General features: G+C 55.3%; 1 protein-coding gene and 1 pseudogene across 1 annotated transcript; both read right to left on the bottom strand.

Moving 5' to 3' along the window:
* Window positions 1–1,472: 1,472 nt before the first annotated feature.
* Window positions 1,473–8,092, bottom strand: LOC128917769 (tektin-3-like; the record flags this gene model as incomplete). Its single annotated transcript, XM_054221200.1, has 7 exons — window positions 7,514–8,092; window positions 6,875–6,958; window positions 6,152–6,222; window positions 5,727–5,870; window positions 4,651–4,873; window positions 3,279–3,433; window positions 1,473–1,674 (listed from the first exon to the last, which is right to left on the bottom strand). Coding segments are annotated over exons 1-7 (1,458 nt in total), but the record flags the coding sequence as incomplete, so codon positions are not given.
* Window positions 8,093–14,171: 6,079 nt separating this feature from the next.
* LOC128918112 (RING finger protein 222-like) lies at window positions 14,172–14,836 on the bottom strand (annotated as a pseudogene).
* Between the last annotated feature and the right edge of the window lie 4,105 nt (window positions 14,837–18,941).

Here is an 18,941-nt window from a genome sequence, read left to right as displayed (position 1 = left end):
CAGGTCCCTCTGTCGTTTCCGGCACGGCGGCAGCCATGGCCCAGCTCAGCCTGGCCCAGCTGCTGGATGTCGCCATCGGGACGACCAAGATCAGGGCCATCGACTTCGTGGCCCTGCGCAGACTGCTGCTGGCCATGCTCTGGCACCTGGGCCTGCAGGACCTCCCTGTGGAGGATCTGTTCAGACTGGTGGCAAATAAAGCAGTATTTCCTCTCTAAAGTACTTTTGGTTTCGAGAACTTTTATTTCAGGTAACAGCACCATCACACCCAGGGAGCCTCACTCCAAACTCCTGCTAGCTAATTTACATCATTGGCATTGTTATTTCCAACATCAAAACGGGCTCTGCAGAAACTAAAGTGCTTTAACTGCCTCTTTTGAGAGCCCTTGACATATTTTCCCCAAAAAAGTGGTTAGAAAGTACACAGAATTACAGAATGTGTTGGGTAGGAAGGGACCTCTCAAGGCCATCTAGTCCAACTCCCCTGCAGTCAGCAGGGACATCTTCAACTGGATCAGGTTGCTCAGAGCCTCATCCAGCCTGGCCTTGAATGTCTCCAGGGATGGGGCCTCCACCACCTCTCTGGGCAACCTGGGCCAGTGTCTCCCCACCCACCTCAAAGGGGGAAGAGGGTCTTTGCTCAGGAGGTAGCGGGGCTCATTGACAGAGCTTTAAACAAGGCTTGAAGGGAGAGGGGGACAATATCGGGCTGTCCCTGTGGGATGAGATGCCAAGGTTGGAGGGACAGGGTGCCAGCGAGGGCCTGTTCCTCTGAGATGCGCTGGTGACGCTGCCTCACACTTGAAGTCTTGGAGAGATGAGCCGGGGGCTCCTGAGGTCACAGGAGGCAAGAGGGAAACACCAGTGCAATACCCCAAAGGAATCAAGGGGTGTTCCTGGAAGAAGGTGGTATTTGAAAAGTCATGGCATCAGGTGAAGTCCCCGGGCACTGGAAAAAGGGAAACAATGCACCCATTTTTAAAAAGGGTGGAAAGGAGGGTACGGACCTGTCGGCGTCACCTCTGTGCCTGGGAAGGTCATGGGGCAGATCCTCCTAAAAGCCACACTAAGGCCCATGGAGCACAGGAGGTGATTTGAGACATGGCTTCACCCTGTGCTTTTTCCACATCAGACTCCAAAGGAGGAGGATGCGACACTTTTTCTCCTAAAATCGCAGACCGAATGGGTAGGAATGAATCCCCGTGGGTGGATTTACTCTTAGTTGCATCCAGGATATTTTCAGTTACTTTCTGGCACACCGTGAAAGAGCAGTGGAAAGAGAAAAACCGAAGGGAAAAAAAAAATACTCCTAGTAGACCATGTGACATGCAAAGTGATAATTTAATTTGTAGCCAGGCTTCCATCAGGAAGTAGAAGGTTAATCGTGTACTATTTATAACATATAGAGAAAACTGGTAACTCTGGCAACGGATGCCGTGGGGTGGGCTGAGCCCAGCCTAGATGGGACCCAGCAGCCGCGCGGTGCTGGGAAAGGTCTTGCGCATCGCCATGCACTTCTCCTCGTCGATGAACAGGGAGTTGGCTTTGACGGCCAGGTCGTGCTGCAGGACGGCCTTGGCGCGAACCAGCATTTGCAAGGTGTCCTGGCTGTCTCTCAGCTGCTGCTGAAGAGTCTGCACCGTCCCATGGATGTCACGGACCTCGTTGACAAGGCTGGAAAACAGCAAGGAGCCCTCATTAGAAGTCCCATCACGCGGGTGGTTTCTAGCATGGCATTGCTGATGGGCCCCTGTTGCATGGGTTTTCCCCCTTCAGCGCGCTCAGACTCACTCGGACCCCCCCTGTTTGTGGCAGATCCATGGGGAAGCTGAGGGCAGAGCTCCTCGGGGTCTCGGCGGGGAGGCACGGTGAACGTCTGCTCGAAGGCTTCGGCAACGCGCAGCCGCGTCTGCCAGAGCAGGTGGTGCCACCAAGCAGAGGGACGAGCAGCTGTGGTTTCCCGTTCCTGTTTGGTTTTGTGGCTTTCTTGGCTCCCCCTCCTGGATTTCCCCGTGCAAGGGTCCTCCCCACACCCACGGGTGCACACGCAGCGAAAGAGGACAGCTGGGAGAGGCTAAAAGCGAAGGTGAAACAAGTGGAGGATGGAACAAAGGATGGCGTGAGAGATGCTAAACAGGCTCTGGGGCTGGGTTTAAATTGCTTTGAAAAGGCTTCCCAGGGAGCCTCACCCAGCGGGCTGCCAGGAGGAGGTGTGAAGTTCAGGGTGCCTCACAGAGTGCAGCCTGATCCTCCACAGCCCCTCGGGGTGCAATGCCAAAGAGCTCCCTCTGTCCTTGACAGGATTTCCAGTGTCCCCAGGGGAGGTGAGGACAGCCCTCACTGCTTCTCCGAGTGGTGCACAGAATCCCAGGCTGGCGGGGGTTGGCAGGGACCTCTGGAGATCACCCAGTCCAACCCCCTGCCAGAGCAGGGTCACCCAGAGCAGGTGGCACAGGAACGCCTCCAGGCGGGTTTGGGATGTCTCCAGAGACGGAGACTCCACCACCTCTCGGGGCAGCCTGTGCCAGGGCTCTGCCACCCTCACAGCAAAGTTCCTCCTCCTGTTGAGGTGGAACGCCCTATGGTCAAGTTTGTGCCCGTTACCCCTTGTCCTGTCCCCGGGCACCACTGAGAAGAGCCTGGCCCCATCCTCCTGACACCCCCCCTTTCAGTATTGATAAGCGTTGAGAAGGTCCCCCCTCAGGCGTCTTTTTTCCAGCCTGAAGAGACCCAAATCCCTCAGCCTTTCTTCACAAGAGAGGTGTTCCAGTCCCCTCATCCTCTTGGTAGCCCTTTGCTGTCCCCTCTCCAGCAGTTCCCTGTCCTTCTGGAACCGGGGAGCCCAGCACTGGACACAGCACCTTGCACAGCAGCTGCACCCTTGCGGTTACCCAAAAGGAAGGACCTAAGAGCTCTCAGCATGAGCCTGTTGGAGAGTAAAGGGCTTGTCCTTCAAACCTGAGCCCATCCAGCCGCCGGGAAGCAGGCAGGAGAGAAGACGGGGTTGACGCAAGTAGGAAAAATCCAGCCCCTCATGGGGTGGCATCAGGCCGCCCCCGGCCATGGGGTACAGCCTCCGTTGTGGGCGCAGAGCTCTCCCAGCACCCAAAGGCTGGGATACCCGCTCATTGCTTTTGATTATGTCGGTGCACTTCTGGAAGGACTCTTTAGGAAAAAAAAGCAACCCCCCATGATTAATTTTGTCATCCAGCGATGCTCCCGAGTGCTACCACCCGTGAGCCCTCGAGGTCCCCGCCGGCCCCGCGCTCCTGCCTTACCGCAGCTGGGCAGTGTCCCGGCACAGCTCCATGTTTGGCCTCCGAGTGCGCTCGTCCAGCCGGGTCTGAGCCACCTTTAATGGAGGCCCCTGGTCCCTAATGGCCTTTTGGATGGCTTCTATATTCCTCTCCGTCTGGAATATTTCCTGCACTGTCTGGCGTAAGAAAGAAACACATGCATAAATTTAACAAATATATTCTCCAGCGGCAACGGGATTTCCCTTTTCTGCCATCCATCTGCAGAAAAAAACCAAGTTCAATTAGCAGACCCCGGGCTCAGACTGCTCTCACTCTGCCATAGATGGAGGCACAGATCCAGCAGCCATTTCTCTGCGGGGAAAAGCCTCTCTTTGCTCTTGCTGTCACATCAGAGGAGGTTTTGGAGCAGTGATGGATCTACTGAATTACCCGCTCCCCAAAATTACTGCTTGCAGGAACTGATCGTCCATCACTAGCAACTAACAGAGGGCAGGTTTTTGGTGGATGCTCGCTGAAGGATGTGGCACCAGCCCGCGATGCTGCAAGCCCAGTTTCTGCTCGGTTAATCTGTGCCGAGCACTTTTCAGGCAGCTTTCCATGAGAGCCAGTGGTGCGAGCCTGCTGCCCATGGCTGATCTCCACTTCATCTGCTTGGTGGAGCAAACACACCGATACCTGTGCAGCAACCACAGAGTGCTGAGACCGAAAACACGTCCTTGGAGGAGCAGCAAAGCTGCAAGCCCCACAGCAGACACCCCAGCAGAGTCCCAGTAAAGACCTTCTGCAGGGCAGCCAGCGCCTCTGAAGTAACTAGTGCTGATGCAAGTAGCGCTGGCATTTTCTGCTGGAAATCCCTGTGCTAGCAGGCTGTCAGCTGGGATGAGCAAAGGGCAGTATCCCTTGGGATGAAATTACACTGCCAACTCATCCTGCTCCAAGAAGAAAGTCCCCAAGAAAGCTGGGCAGGGGCTGTTTGCAAGGGCATGTAGCGAGAGGACGAGGGGCAATGGTTTAAACTAGAGCAGGGCGGGTTTAGATGAGACATTAGGCAGAAGTTCTTTGCACTGAGGGTGGTGAGACCCTGGCCCAGGTTGCCCAGAGAGGTGGGGGAGGCCCCATCCCTGGAGACATTCAAGGCCAGGCTGGATGAGGCTCTGAGCAACCTGATCCAGTTGAAGGTGTCCCTGCTGACTGCAGGGGGTTGGACTAGGTGGCCTTGAGAGGCCCCTTCACACCCAACACATCCTATGGCTCTATGATTCTAAATGATGCTATAACCAGGTTCTTGTGGTGACCGTTCCTCTGCTGGGGCCAGGTCTGCGTGGAGGGTCGCGCTTTGGAGGTGTCACCGGGAAGTGACAGTGTCACACCAAAAGGGAGGGGTTCAGGCTACCTTGGCCAGGTGGGTCTGAATCTTTCTCTTGGCATCGGCCGTCTCGGCGATGCGGTTGGTGAAGGCGACGTTCACGGCGTTGAACTGCCGCCACATCTGGCTGTCCGTCACCGCCAGCAGGTTCTCGATGTCGTCCCGCAGCTTGGCGGAGGCCGCCCGCTCGCTCTGGGAGCGGAGGATGTTGTCGTTGGTGAACTTGGCCCAGGACTGCGGCACCGAGATCCTGGCGGGGAAAAGGAGAGGCCCCCGGTAAGCTGGATGTGGGCAGGCATGGACCCTGCCAGGGAGCAGCGTGGATTCACTATAGCTTAAATCTACACTTTTAATTGGACTGTATGTCATAGTTTAACCCCAGCCAGCAGCCAGGACCACGCGTGCGCTGGTGCAGTTCTCCCCCTCCCCCCCAGAAGGGAGAAGAGGGAGAAAAGGAGGGGAAAGGGAAAGGGAAAAACTCATGGGTGGAGATAAGGACAGTTTAATAGAACAGTAACAGAAACGAACAATAATAATAATAATAATAATAATAATAATAATAATGACACAAGTCACTCTCACCACCCAGTGAACTGGCACCTTCCCGAGCCCCGACCGCATATTCCCACCCCGCACCAACCCCCATTTATATCCTGAGCATGGCATCTATGGTACGGAATATTCCGTTGGCATTTCCCTTGTTCTGCCTATGCTCCTCCTCACTTCTATGGGAAGCTGAAAAGAGTCCTTGAAAAGTATAAACATCGCCTGGCAACAACTAAGACACATCTTTGAAAATATGCATAAACTTAGTGAGTTGTTTCAGCAGAGGTGCTCCGCTGAATTACTTGGCAGGCTGATCTCTCAACCCCTGGTAGAATGTTTAATGAGGTGGGACTGGCTTTCACCCTCTGGATGTTTGGCATCCAACTGTCAGCAGAGGGTTGTGCTCCCTTTCCGGGGAGCGGAGAGAAATGACCGCTCTGAGGGAGGTGTCTCCAGGCCGGATGGATCTGGGTTGGGGACAAGCAGCTCCCTGCCAGGAAGAGGCACCGCGTATCCCGGGGACAGCTTGCTGCTGGGGACCGACAGCGTGCACTCACGTGGCATCGACCTGCTCCACCCCTCGGTAGTAACTGATGCCCTGGGAGGTGTTCATCAGGTGGTGGCACCTGTCGTCGATCCGGTGGGCCACCTGCTTGTTGGCCAGATCCTTCTCCAGATTCTGCTGGGCCACCCGGTTGGACCTTCAACATGCAAACAGCAGCCATCGGTGGGGACGTACGGGTGGAATGGCTTCCTCCCCGTTCCACTCCCCACAGCAGCTCCCGGCCCCCCCCGCAGCTCTGTCCTCCCACGAGCATCACCGCCCGCATGCCATGGAGCCTCCATGGGCTTTACGCCTGCGGGGTGTGGGGAGAGACAGGCTTCTTCTGGGGGTTCACATCTGCTGGGGTTCTGCTGGGGCTCTGCTGTGACCACAAATGCACATCAGCCCTACGACATGAGAGAAGGAACTCCTCCTTACGTGATCTGGGCTTTGACCTTCTCCAGGAACTGCTGCATCTTCTCCTGGCACGACCTGATGACATCGACTTCCTGGGCAAAGGCAAAAGAGGACCCCATCAGTGTCCATCCTCACTCGTCCTGGTCACACTCCTCCCCTTGGACCTCTCCAACCCTGCACACAGCAAGAACTTGCCTGCTTGTCTTCCTGCCCAAAGCAAACAGGCAGGAAAACTCGCAGCTGAGCCTGCGCCCAGCGCCCTGGAGGGGACAGAAGGGTGCTGTGGCTGCAGCCACGGCCTTTGCGTTCCCTTTCAGGGTGGGTCAATAAGGATTTTCTCACCTTGACCTCAGTGTCAAGCGGTGGTTAGTCCCACTGCACGGACAGGGACACATCCTGGTGTGGACAGGCAGAGTGGTTCCCTGGACCACTACACACCTCCATCCCCAGATCAGCACCTGCCCTTTTTGCTCCCAAAATGGTTTCCTCCCCAGGAGGAATCCCATCCGTACGGGACAAGAGGAGATGGACTTGACTTCGGTGTAAATGCCCAGGCTGAATTTCTGAGACACATTCAGCTCCACTGGAGGAAGTGTGTTGCTCTCAGCTCACTTGACTTCAGCACAAACCCATTGCCGTTGTGAAGCTCCGGCTGCTGGAGGCAGGTGGTCAGTGCTCCAAATCCCATAACTTTGAAATACGGTAAAAATAGCTTCAACACATGATCTGAGTTACCCAACTTACTGTTAAGAGCTGTTCCTCCACGTTGTCATGGACCAGGTCGATGCCCATCCTCTTCTCCCGGTGAAGTAAGCACTCCTGAGCGACCTGTTGGGGACACGCCATCACCGCTGGCTGCAGGGGCAGGGCTCTCTATGGGGACCGTCCCCATCTCCAATAATGCAAGAAATGAAACTCTAGGTGGGCACGGAGATGACAAGAGGGGAAAAAAGTGGCCCGGGGCAGCTGGTTTTGCTGACAAGGAGCAGCCGAGCTGCAACATCAGCATTAAACCATCATGAGGGAGCAGACGTGTCCCTGGTGCAGCCACAGCTGAAACGGGGGACCTGTGTCAGCTTTGACGCCCACCTCGCCAGAGCCTCGTGGTAAGACATGGGCTTTTGTCTCCCAAACTGGGATTCTGGATGTACGGCTTCTAAAAATATTGAGTTAAGCAAACGCTGCTCTGACGTGCTCAGCCTGTGCTGATAGGGGATCCAGCAGATGGCAAGGGGGGTTTGGTTACTACTAACTTAACTAATGGCCTCAATAAAAGCTTTCTAGACGTTCTGGAGCTGCAGTGAAACTTAATGAGACGTTTGAAGGGGTGCAGATGTTTCAGTAGTAGGCTACAGCTTGCAGCGCGCCGGGACAGGTGCTTACCCGGAGAGGGGCCTCCGCCTCGGCCAAGGCTCTCTCCAGCCTGGTCTTCACCTCTGTGAGCGCGTTGGTCTCCCTGATCACCTCATCTAGCTCGTGGCAGAGCTCCGATTTCCAAAACGCGATGTCATTGGCGCGCACTCCCAGGTTTTTGGTGCTTTCTACTTGCGTTTTCTTGGTCTGCTGGTATTTGTGGTCAATGATGCGGGAGGTATCGGCTCTCAGGCGCTCCGCGTTCTTCTGGGAGGTCTCCGACTCCCTGTAATTGGTCACGTTGGACTTGTACCAGTCTTCAGGGGTGTACTGGGTGAAGACGGTGGTTCTGGTGGAAACAGAAGGAAGCTTCTCGCCGGCGGTTATCCCCTGGGAACTCTTGGAAAAGGCAGCCAAAGTTGGTTTGCTGGCAGCCGTTTTGTAGTAGGTGCTGGGCATCCAGGGGAGGCTGTAGCTCTGAGGCAAGGGGCGGTAAGGAAATCGGTTCTTATAGCTTGACGCCATGGTGTGGATGGCAGGGAGAAACCTGGTGGGTATGGCTCTGGGATGGGCGAACTTTGCTGGTAAGGGAGAGCCGACAGACTCCATGCTCCACCGCTGCTATTCGTGTGTCCCGTCCGTGTCCTGCACAGAGGAGGAGAGAGAGGACAACCTCAGCAACCTCCTGCACTTGCCTTACTTCTTACAGCAACACCCGCAACTTCAAACACAAACAGCGACGCACAGAGCGCCCTCACAGCGCCTGAACAGGCCTAAACCCCTTGAAAACAAATCCCTTCTGACAGCATCCCAAACATTTGTATATAAAAGGGTTTGACTTTGTTGTTAGTGTCTAGCATCAGGTCTTGGAATGCGGAGAAAAACAAATCACGGCCGTAAGGAGAATGACAGATACCGTGCCTTCCTTTTCCTTAAATCTGTCAATCCAGTCAAACTGGAGTTGCTCCTTCTCTGCTGTTCCTTTGTTTCTTTTGGCTGGCGTATCTGCTGATCTTCTGATACTCCAGAGGTCATTTTCTCTGTAAAAGTTCCATTCCCAGCCCCGAGAGCTGCGTCCCTTTTGGACACACATCTGCTACCGGCCCAGCGCCATTTGTGGGTGGGTGAGGGACTCCATCCTCACCCCCTCTATCTTCCCTTGCCTTAAATGCTGGAGTGAGGAGCCTGCAGGTGAGCTGAGCTTTGCAGGACTATATCCAAATTTGACCCCCCCACAACCCTATTTCAGCCTCAAAAGAAGGGCCGCCTCTTGCCTTGCAAAGGAGGAAAGGTGTCGATGGCTCACCTGCTGTAAGATCAGTGTGCGTGGGAAGGAGATGGCCCACAGTCTTTTCAGAGCGCTTGGGAAACACCAGCCTTGCAGTAGCCCTGGGAGGAATGGCCACACATGAAGATTTTGCTACCAAGAATTGCATATTGTCCTCTCCAGCTTGAGGCTGTCAATCGATGGTTATCAGCCATATAACGCAGGGGGCCACCAAACACACCTCATCTGAGGACAAACACTCCGGAGGGGTACGTGGTGCTCGGTACGAAGCTCTTGTGAGGTTACAAGTGTCACCCACGGGCAGGAATAAGTCCCTGAATACGGCTGTTGTAGCCAGCCTGACGTGTCCTTCCCCTAACACTGTCCCGTCCCCACTGCTCCCAGCCTGGCTCGGAGCCCCAGGGGAAGACGAGGACACGGGTGTGCTACAGCAAGATCCCTGATGGGAGTGGCTGTGGGACAGGCAGCGGGAAACTCACACCCTCAAATTTAGCAAAAAAAAAAGCTTTCGCAAACACGACCCTCCGAGCCAGTTTGGCAGAACCGAGGACGAAATGTCTGCGCTCAGGTCCAACAAAAACCACCGTGTGTGCCGCTTCCCACAAACCGCTCCCTTCAGCCCTTTTCTCCCGGCTAGGGATAAATGACGGCGCTTTCCCTAGCTCCGTGCCGCTTTATACCTGAGAAACAGCCTTGGGAGGGTGGGAGGCAGCTTCCCTGGCTCCCACCCCCACAAATAAACTCTGCCCTTTCAGACACTGACAGACACACGTTTAGGGAAAGGGAGGGAAAACCCCTTGGGAACGGCCCAGGGCTACTTTTCCCTGCATTTCCAGCTGAAATAAATGCCCCTGCATCCCCCTTGGGATAAGCCATCCCAGGGCGACACTTTGTGCCACCCCTGAACACGGACACAACGACAGGAGCCCCCGACCACCTCATCTGGGTACATTTAGAGGACAGAAGAGATATGGAGGGGGATTAGGAGAATGACCTGTTTTTTTCCCTCCCAGTTCAGGGACATACGCACCCTGCAGAGGCTTGGGGGTGTGCGGGGGGGGCTGCTACTCAGTGCTGTGCTGTCAGGTTGGGTGGCAGCACTGCCAGACACTGCAGCATCCCCAGTGCCCTCTGTGTCACAGAACCAGGGCAGCGTTGCCGCTGGCGCAGGGTGCTCAGTAACCGGGTTCTACGCGGGCAGCTCCCTGCAGCCGCTATGGCAACCCGATGCAGCTGTTGGGCAACGCATTGCTGTGGATGGGCAAGCCGGGGCCAGCCCTGGGCAAGAAAATACCCTCACATGGCATCCTAGATCCTGCCCTGGACAACCTACTGCCCTCCATGGGCAGGTTTTGCAGCCCCTGGGCAACCAGGTGCAGCTTTTGGGCAACTGTTGAGCGGCTTAGTCATATGATTTGGTTTTAGGGAAGTGGAATAATTACTAAATTGGCCAAGAATACAAAAACACAGCATTGTTCACACATGAAGGAAAGTCCTAAAATCCAGAGGCTTCTGAGGTAGAATACAGCCGCAGCTGGCACGCGAAGAATGCAACATCTGTGATTCCCTGTACTAGGTTGTTTGCGAAACTACACGAGGGGTGGAATGGAACCGTGTGGAGTTTTGCAGGACGCAAAAAAGGATTAGACACAGTTAAATTGGGCCTGTTAGAAACTTCTACACCTTTGCCTCCCTCTGAAACTACCAACATCCGACAGTACCCACTGCCTGCAGCGGCACTTGCAGGAGCAGACGGGGTGGCATCAGATTTAGAAAAAAGAAACATCATTAAGAGCACTCACTCGCCTTATAATTCACCGGTGTGGCCAGTAAAGAAACCAACCGGGCAATGGCGTTTCACAGTAGATTACCGAAAGTTAAACGCCAACACTGCACCCCTGACCGCTGCGGTTCCGAATATCGCGGAAATTGTGACAATGATAAAAGGAGCTGCCCGTCCTTGGATGGCTGCCTTAGATGTAAAAGGCAGGTTTTTTATGATTCCCCTCCTTGAGCAGGACAAAGCGCGGTTTGCATTCCCGTGGAAAGGAGCCCAATATATTTTAACCGACTTCCACAAGGATACAAGCATTCCCCCACCATTGCTCCTAATGCTTTAGCTAAAGTGCCATCAGCGATTCCTGTTTCACAGGGATGTACGGTATACCAATATATTGATGACATCCTAATAGGGGGAGAGAGCCAAGAAAGTGTACAAGACATGATGCAAAACATCCAAAAAACATTATCGGATTTAGGATTGGAAATTCCAGACGCAAAGTGTCAGGGACGTGCAGAGGAAGTTAAATTCCTGGGGGTCTGGTGGATTAAGGGAGCTGCTTCTGTCCCTCAGGATACCCTGAAAAAAATAGAGCATGGACAGAATCCTTCCAGCACGAAGGAGTTACAGCAAGTTCTGGGAACTTTAAGTTATTGCCGTAAACACATCCCTGGCTTTTCCATCATTGCTCGCCCCCTTTATTGTTTGCTGAAAAAGGGTAGATCCTGGGAGTGGACTGAACAACATACTAATGCACTGGAATTGCTAATAAAGGAGCTAAGGTTATTCCAACAACTTGGCGCCATCCCTCCAACTGACCCTGTCCATGTGGAATGGGACTTCAGTGAACATGGTTCTCATTGTAACTTGTGGCAGAAGGGACCAGCAGGACCGGAGAGACCATTAGAATTTAGCTCTCACTCCTTCAATGATACTGAGAGCAGATATTCAGACCTTGAGAAGGGTTTACTGTCCCTGGTGCGAGCATTGCAACGAGCAGAGCAGATAAGGAGAGAACAAAGCGTGGTTGTTCGGGACCCTTTTCGTCTCCTAGATGTGGTCCGTCAAGGGACAGCACCACCAGCCGGCATTGCCCAGAAACCCACAGTTCGAAAGTGGTATGCTTATTTAGAAGGCATTAATGAAATCATGCCAGTCTCTGAAGGCAGTGTTAAAGTATCCAAGCTCCAGAAGGATACAGATGGTGCCCTATTGTTCCAATCCCCACCAAACAGACCATCTCCAATCCAAGAAGCACCTCCTCTGAAAGAAGGCAGTGATCTTACAGGAGCGTGGTTTACTGATGCGTCGTCTCACCGTGAGAACAATAAGTGGAAATACAAAGCCGTAGCACTGGAAGTAGCAACGGGGGAAAGAGCAATTGAAACAGGAGAAGGTAGCGCACAAGTAGGGGAACTCAGAGCTGTCCTACTAGCTGCACGACATGGGGCTACTCACATTTACACTGACTCATATGCTGTTTTTAAAGGAGCCACTGAATGGATCGAACTCTGGGCAGCCAACGATTGGCAGGTGAACAGAGTCCCAATTTGGGAGACAGATAGTTGGAAGCAACTGTTAGAAAGAGGAGGGCAGAGAGCATTGCACATTGGTTGGGTAAAAGGTCATGATCGTTCGAACTCGATCACTGCTCAGTTCAACCAACAGGTAGATAGCCTCACGCGGCTGCAGCAAATTGACATTGTAGATGATGGTGGGAAAGGGAACGCTTAGTCGAATGGTTACGTGTTAAGCGTGGCCACGCAGGCCGTGCTGATGTGTATCAGGAAGGACTAGCCCGGGGGTGGCCTGTATCAGCTGAACTGTGCGAACAAGTAGTAACTGCCTGTTCACAATGTCGCCTACGGCTCAATAAAGATCATCCGAGTAAGGCGCCTCCCTTACCCATTCGGGACAAGAAACCATTGTGGCATTCCTGGCAAATTGATTGTATTGGGCCCTTGAGATCATCAGGTGAGAAAAGAGACATCCTAGTAGGAGTGGAGATTATCTCTGGCCTCACTATGGCCACCAGCTTCAAATCAGCTACCGGGGACAACACAGTGAAAGGCCTACAAGGGTGGTACAGCACCCTTCCCCTTCCTGAGGCAATCCAAAGTGATAACGGTTCACACTTTACCGCTACGGTGGTACAAGATTGGGCCAAAGAAGAAGGCATTCGATGGGTATTTCATACTCCCTATTATCCTCAGGCTGATGGCATTGTTGAACGCACCAATGGATTGGTTATGCGTTTTGCAAAAACTCATGAACCTGGTTGGCATTTGTGATGGGATGATGCCACCTATCAATTCAATAACGGAGTGGAGATGGCTGTCCTAGAATGAAAGCTTTCTGTGTATCTGCCAATATCATCACTCCAAAAGTTCCCAATGAACCAGGAAAATACCTAGGACAATTTCACCCTGGGCAACCTGTGTTAGTGAAAATGCCTCAAATTGGCACAGTACCAATGGTGCTAGCTACTCCCCAAAATCCCCATGCATGGGAAGCCAAAGACTGTTCAGGGAAGATACACCGGATCAGCACCCGGTGGATCTCGCCCCCTTTTGGACCCCGTCGCTCAAAGGAGACCGAGCAGATTCCCTTTTCTTTTGTGTCTTACAGGAACCTTAGATGAACTGTACGTGGACAGACGAACTGTTGCCACCTCACAACGACTGAAGAGAGATGTGACTGGTATCTTAGGAACAGGACTGGGAGTCTTAAATAGTATAGATACTTGCAAAGAAACTAGTCACAACTACTAGTGATCTAGCCAAATTAAAACATCCTCTACAGTCCTCTCGATCAGCATTGGGAAATCACCAATGGCTTTTATTGAATATATTGCCTCAGTGGGAAGAAACAGGTGAAAAGGACCATCAGCTGATCACAAATGCACTTGGTACAACCCAAAACAAAGTTTCTTTGGCTCTTAGTTGTACCCAAGACCAAGTATGGATGTGTAGGAATGTATCTGAGAGAAAATGGCCATGTGAGCCAGCCTCCCTACTGTGAGAGATTAGATTAAGAGCAAAACAGGCAGTAGAAGATGGCATTAGTACATGGGAAAAACGGGAACTGAGAAGGCAGAAAACATGTTGTGCTAATGACTAAGCAATTTACTATGCGAATTCTTGTAACCAACCTGATGTGTGAACGAACTGCATGCACAGCGCGTGGACAGTGTAACTGGCTGATCAGAAATAAGCGAGTCGCGTGTACGGCTACAACACAGGGTATAAAAGATGATGATCGGTGCTTAATAAACGGCTTCTGTTGATTCACACTGGATCGTCTGGAGTCCAGTTACTTCTCCTCAACGGGGTGCGGGAGGAGAAACCATGCTCTCTGCTAAGACACTAGGGGAACCCACTAGCAGGGTTTGACCAGCCACATTTTAACCAAAAGAGGCAGAAAATGCCAGCGACGACACTGTGAGCACCCGGAGATCTGCGGAAAGGTCTGAATGTCCATTCAGTCCCTGGCCAGATGAGAGAGAGCTTCACCCGGAGCTGCTTCTGGACTTTCTCATGGGATCTTTTGAGAGAGGTCCCGGCCCTAGCTCTGTCCCAGCATCAGTGACACCTCCAGCATCTGAGCTGATCCCATCCCTGCTACGAGTCCCTCTTCACCAGCAGCAGCCAAGGGAGCACAGCCGCCAGCATGGCCACCGTCAAGATGAGCAGGACGGCGAGGGCGATGGGCGACTGGCAGCATTTCACCCCCAGGGCCGAGCTGGATGACACCGAGCTTCGTGTTTCCATTCTGCTTCTCCTCCCCAGGGAGCTGCAGTCCACATCCACCAGTGGCATCCCATGGTCACTGATGACAAAGATGTGGGCTTCCCGCGCCAGCTCTCCTGGGACCCCCTGCGAGTCCATGGGGCTGTTCCCCGTGCTGCAGCACCGGTCGAAGCTCTGCACCAGCATCACAAAATGGCTGGGCACCACCAAGGTGTTGCTGGCCTCCAATTTGGTCAGATGGGACAGGGAGGAAGGTGACAGAGGCATCTCCAGGGCCCGGAGGTTGGTGCCTGCCTTGGGCGGCCATAGAGCTGCCTTCTTGCTGAGGAAAGTCACGTAGCGGCAGATGGGCAGATGATGCTGCTCTGGACCTGGCCGTCAAGCTTGGCGGAGAGCAAGCACTTCACCAGGCAGTCGTGGCAGAAGGTGTGCCCGCAGCTGAGCTGGCGGTGCATGGCCTCCAGCGGGTGGAACTTCTCGTAGCACACGGGGCACTCGGCCGGGGGTCCCTCCTTGCTGGACGAGGCCTCAGACATCCCTGCTCTGTCGGCCACAGGCGCTCCCCAGCTGCGAGGAAGAGGCACGATGGGTTAATAAGGTTGAAATGATAAGCATGATCCATCTCTTCATCTCTCCTCCTCCTCCCTGCTCTCTTGCTTTTGCCCTCTTGCCCCTAACAGATGCAGTTGACAGCTACTAGGCATCCTCTCAACAAGACAGGGCATTTTCAGGAGCATTACGCCTCTCAGTGTGGCCCTTGGGGCAAGAGAGAGATGACGGGAGGACCCCAACTCCAGAGCCAGCGGGGGCAACAATCCCCGGCTGCAAAATCACACGCACGAGCCCCTGGATGAGCCCCCTGCTCAGCACGTGACACAGATAAAGCAGGTTCAGCTTGTGTCACGAGTGCCTCCGTGCACTGCTGCCAGCTCCAGGTGCACGGGAGGTGGGAACTCCCATCCCACAAAGAAACCTGCCATGGAAAGGGAGATGCTCCCATCCCAGGGGACACAGAGGGGCCAGCGGGAGCAGGGGGAGGCCAGGGCAGTGGGACAGGTGGGAGCACAGGACCCCCCGGGGATGGAGAGGGGGCATGCTGGACCCGGGGCAGGCAGCGAGCACCCACGCCAGGCTCCTTCCAGGCTGCTGGAGGATGTCCCAGGCTGGTGGCCAGGCCACAGCCATCTCCAGGCTGTGCTCCTCACGCCGGAGCATGGTGTGGTCAGCAAGCCCCGGAGCCCGGCGTCTCCTCTTAGTCAGAGCGGGGAGGGCAGAGCCCAGCCATCCCGCCTGGCCCCTGCCCCAGCCTGGGGCGCCAGGGGGAGCGCAGGGCCGCTGGGATCCCCAGACCCGCGTCTGGGCTGGGTCTGAAGCTCTGCCGTGCGTCTCCCAGGGCAGGGAGCATTCATGCGGCGGCTCAAGGAAGGGAGAGGGGAGCGGGAAGAAGGGAGAGAGGAGAGGGGAAAAGGGAGAAGGGAGCGGGAGATGGGTGAAGGGCGGAGGAAGAGAGGAGAGGGGAAAGGGGAGAGGAGAGAGGGGAGAGGCGGGGAGGGATGCTCAGCTCAGCTCCTTTCTCTTAAAACTGGAGCTTCATAAAACCTGCAGGTTTTTCCAGACCTTGCAGCATTGTCAGACCCGACCCAACCTGCACCCCTTTTCTCACGCATGACTGTGCCCATGGGCATCCTCACAGCTGTCTCTGGAGGTTTTGCCATCCCCTCCTTGGCTGACCTCCTCTTCCTTGGGAGCCATCCCCTGCGCCAGGACGGTCACAAGAACACAACAAACCATCCCCTCCCAATCAAAGAGAAGAAAGATGCAGGCTCCTGCTCTGCTTTAAGAGGGATCAGGGACCTGGTCCCCCAAAGTGCTGCAGAAGGAGACCCTGACCCTGTGCACCAGCTCCTCTGTGCCCCCAAAGCCCCCTTACCTGCTGCAGGGCACCAGGGCAGGAGCCCCTCCATGCACTCCACTGCTGTCCCCAGAAGCGGGGCTGGCCGTGCCCCAGCACCGAGCACCAGCTGGGGAGAGGACTGGGACACCTATCTAACACGGAGGTGTTGGCTGCGCGTGTCATGCGGGCGCGTTGCGCAGAAGCTGGAGCAGGGACAGGGCCAGCTCCCGGGGATTGAATGCGGAGGAACTCGTTCCCCGTTTTAAAGGCCTGATATTTGCCTGGTTGGCCAGGGAGGGGGCGAGGAGCCAGTGTCAGGCGTCGGAGGGCAGGGACAGGCAGCACGGTCCTGCCTGCTTTCCCTCATGTGATGGGCACCTGTAGTCGGGCTCATCCCTGAGCTCAAACCCCAATGAAACAGTCGCTAAAGGGGATGTCGGGAGCCCAAAATCCCTCTGTTGCTGCAGAGCAGGGTGACCGGCAGCACCCTGCACCAGGGCTGGGCTCCTGCCAAACAATTCTTGCCTCCAGCCGCCACAGCTCCCTGTTCCTCGCCCTGGCCACATCTTCATCCCTACGCCCCCTCCCCTCCTCATCCCCCAAACACTCCTCACTCCAGCCCTGCGCTCCCCGCCCTACACCATCAGACGCTCACCCAAGCACCGGTGTGGCAGCACACAGCCCAGCAAACACACTCCAGCAGGCTCGAGGGCCACTGCTGCCTTGAACCTGCCCTGGAGGGGGTTTCCAGCATCCTTGGGAACTGCAGTCCAGGCAGCGGCAGGAGCCCTGTGGGCTGAGGGCAGGCAGAAGCCCCGAGCTTGGCCATCTCAGCAGCCGCAGGTGGCTCATGAGTCACTGTTTGGCCAGGTGCCTGCTGGAAACACACGTGGAGAAGGTTCCCTGTGGCCTTACATGTGTCCCAGGGTGCTGCCCATCCCTCGCTTGACCCCCAGGCGAGAACCCGAGAGGTGTCTCCCCTGCAAAGCCTTGAAAAAACTGCCACGGGGTGGGTCACTCCTCCCACAGTCTCGACTCTTTCCAGCCACCTCTGCCACCCCTCAGCCCGGCCAGTGGCCACGGGGCTGCCAGCCCACACTCAGGCTTGCTGAGCGGCTCCACAGGGATGTGAGGATGAGATTCCCAGAGCAGGCACAGTGACCCCAAGGCGCCCCGCCTGCACGCCTTCCCCAGCTCTGGCTGTGGCAGTGCAGCCACGGGACCTGGATTTGAACCATCAAGGGGCCCCAATGGCCTGGAGGGCCTGGAGTCTCCATCATGGAAAGCCTTCCGGAGAACCCTGACATAGCGGGGAGTCTTGCCTTGGGGCAGAGAGATGCTCCGCACAAGCATTCCCAGCCCTGCGGTCCTCCAGCCCCAAGAAGATGCCCAGGGCTCTGCAGGATCTGTGGGGCAGGCAGAAGAGGAGATGCACCTCTGGCACCCAAACCCCAGTGAGATGGGCCCTGGAGGTCCTCTATGGGCAGGAGGGGTGGTTTCGTGCGGCTGGCAGTCGCGGCAGGGCTGCAGGCGTGGGCAGCAGTATCAGTCGCTCGTGGGTGCAGCGGTTGCAGCAGTTACAACATGGGGCTGGTTTCTGGAAGGAGCAGGGGAGGTGCAGCCCCGCCGAGCCGTCCCGTGCACTGGGGCAGCTGCCAAAAGAGAGCACCCATGGTGGGAGACATGCCCCGGGGGGGATGTCTCAAGCCGTGAAGGCCTGTCCCTCGCTGGAAGGAGACTCGTAGCATGTCAACACCTTCCACACGCCCCGCTTAAGATCAGGGACCAAGCCACTCCACTCGTTATCCCAGTTTTCTTGGGATGGTCCAGAAATTGAGGCTGAAACCTCTCCAGACAGATCGTGCCGGGGCTGAGGTTGCACAGTCACCCCTGGGGTAGGCATCCCCATCCCCCTCCCTGGCCCCTCCTTGAAGCTGCTGGAGGTGCCAGGGTTGCACCCACCGAGATCTCCATTGCTGAATGAGTGATCTGGGCCAGCGAGAGCAGATTTGGGGCAGCCGAGCATCTCCCCAGCTTCAGTTTGCTCTCTGCCAGCACCAAGGCGGGGTGGAAATTCCTGTTTCCCATACTTTGAATGCTCCCCGCCGTCGGAAACTATGAGCTCACGGCTCTATACATAGGCACTGGAAAAACGAGTCTGCCTCCCTTTGCCGCTTTGACCACGCCAAAATCAAAGGGATTTTGGCATATCACAGCCCTGGCTCTGTGAGCACTTTCGTTCTTTCCTGGGCATGGCTTTTCTCGCTGCCTTTGCCCCACTTCCACATGCAGCAGCATCTTTCCTGAAGGACAGGATTGAGTCTGCTGGTGCTTGAGGGAGGAGAAACCAGTTTCAGGAGCAAAGCAAGTCCCTATACGCTGCCTGTATGTTTTTCTCTGGCTTTAAGCAATGCAGCTCACGGCCAGTGTTTCAGCCCCCTCAAACCCAGTGCAGGGTCAAGGTCTCCAGGATCCTTTTATCCAAGCAAGAAGGCAGCATCAGGCTCAGCTTCTCTCCACGGACCACAGCTGAGACCTTCTCTGCTCTGAGGTTGGTGGCTTCCAGGGAACAAGGGACATTTCTGACCCAGAAGAGGACACAGCCCTCCCTACAGGCGGGGGTGGCCGGGGGTCCCTTCACTAAAACTGCGATGGCTTTTGGGCAGAGCTCTGCAGCCTTTTGCAAGGACAAGAGGATGCTGCAGACAGCCCTTGTCTTCCACAGCATCACCCCAACTTCCCACTGT

The sequence above is a fragment of the Rissa tridactyla genome, chromosome 15 (assembly GCF_028500815.1).
Source record: "Rissa tridactyla isolate bRisTri1 chromosome 15, bRisTri1.patW.cur.20221130, whole genome shotgun sequence".
Taxonomy (NCBI): domain Eukaryota; kingdom Metazoa; phylum Chordata; class Aves; order Charadriiformes; family Laridae; genus Rissa; species Rissa tridactyla.
The sequence above is the reverse complement of the archived record's forward strand: the minus strand, read 5'-3'. Positions and strand labels throughout refer to the sequence as shown.